Genomic DNA, 1,209 nt, shown 5'->3' with positions numbered 1-1,209 from the left:
GGTAGATTTGTGTTCGTTTTGGTAGATTTGTTAATGTTTTCTGGTAGGTATTCTATAGTTGTTGTCGAGTTTGGTAGACATGTGTTTGTTCATGGTAGATTTGTTTTGATGTGTGGTAGATTTGTAAGATTTTAATGTTTTTATTTGTTTGCAGACATGGCTTCAGCTAGCGGCTCAAAGGATTATCCCCAAAGATTGTACCCGGAAGGCAAATCTCCTTTGCTGAAGAAGAGTTGTCATCATAACTGCAAGCTTCATGAGTTCATCATGATGATCAGGGATCACCTTGGGGATGAAATTTACAACGACATCATGAATAATTCTCAAGTTGGCGTGCTACTGAAGCTTGCATTGACTTCGTTCATATGGAGTGCTAAGACGGTTCAGTATTTTGTGAGCAACCAACTGAAGGTTGATAGGAATCATGAGTTATGGACTCTTATTGGAGGTCGCCCGGTTAGATTTTCACTCTTAGAGTATGCTGAAATCACGGGGCTAAACTGTGACCCAATTGATCCCAATGACAAGTTGGAAATAGATCACACCGAATTTTGGGCCGAGATTGGAGTGAGAGGTGGGGAAGGCCCTAATTGGAATGAGTTAGAAGCTCAGATGAAAACTTGCCAAGCATGGACTTATGAGAAGAAGAAGATGTTGACGTTGCTTTTCATTTTGCATGTTGGTGTATTGGGACTTCACCGCAACAGTCGAATCCCATTGGCTTTAGCCAAAACAGTTATGGATGAAGCAGCTTTCGAGAGACAGCCGTGGGGTCGTCATGGATTCCATGAACTAATTTATTCCCTCAAGATTGCTAACTTGGGGGGAGCACGATACACTCTCCACGGATGTGTACAGGCAATGCTTGTTTGGGGTTATGAGTGCATCCCTATATTGGCTGAGAGAGCAGGGAAAATACGCCCCGATGTAGATGACTCGGTTGTTCCTCTTCTTAGGTGGACTTTATCACGGTGTCGTTATGTTTTCGAGACTCTTTTGGAGATGGATAAGAGTGAAACCGATGACCACAAGGTACTTGTACCTTAGCAGCTATTTAGTTGGTAGAGTTTTTTGATAATAGCTTAGTGTTTGGTAGAGTTATTTATTATACAATAATTTTTGGTAGAGTTATTAAATGTGGTAGATATAACATTTGTAGAGTTTTACATTTGTAGAGTTTACATTTTGTAGAGTTTTTACATTTTGGTA

At 40.4% G+C, this 1,209-nt stretch overlaps 1 protein-coding gene across 1 annotated transcript in view; it reads left to right on the top strand.

The window, feature by feature from the left end:
* Positions 1-156: 156 nt before the first annotated feature.
* The window catches only part of LOC18020923, a 2,015-nt gene continuing 962 nt past the window's right edge, over positions 157-1,209 (top strand). The window contains exon 1 of the mRNA XM_006403855.2: positions 157-1,032. Coding sequence (XP_006403918.2) covers positions 157-1,032 — 876 coding nt within the window. The remainder of the gene's footprint in view (positions 1,033-1,209) is intronic.

The sequence above is a fragment of the Eutrema salsugineum genome, unplaced genomic scaffold, assembly GCF_000478725.1.
Source record: "Eutrema salsugineum unplaced genomic scaffold, Eutsalg1_0 scaffold_16, whole genome shotgun sequence".
Classification (NCBI taxonomy): Eukaryota; Viridiplantae; Streptophyta; class Magnoliopsida; order Brassicales; family Brassicaceae; genus Eutrema; species Eutrema salsugineum.
This window is presented reverse-complemented; position numbering and strand designations above follow the sequence as displayed.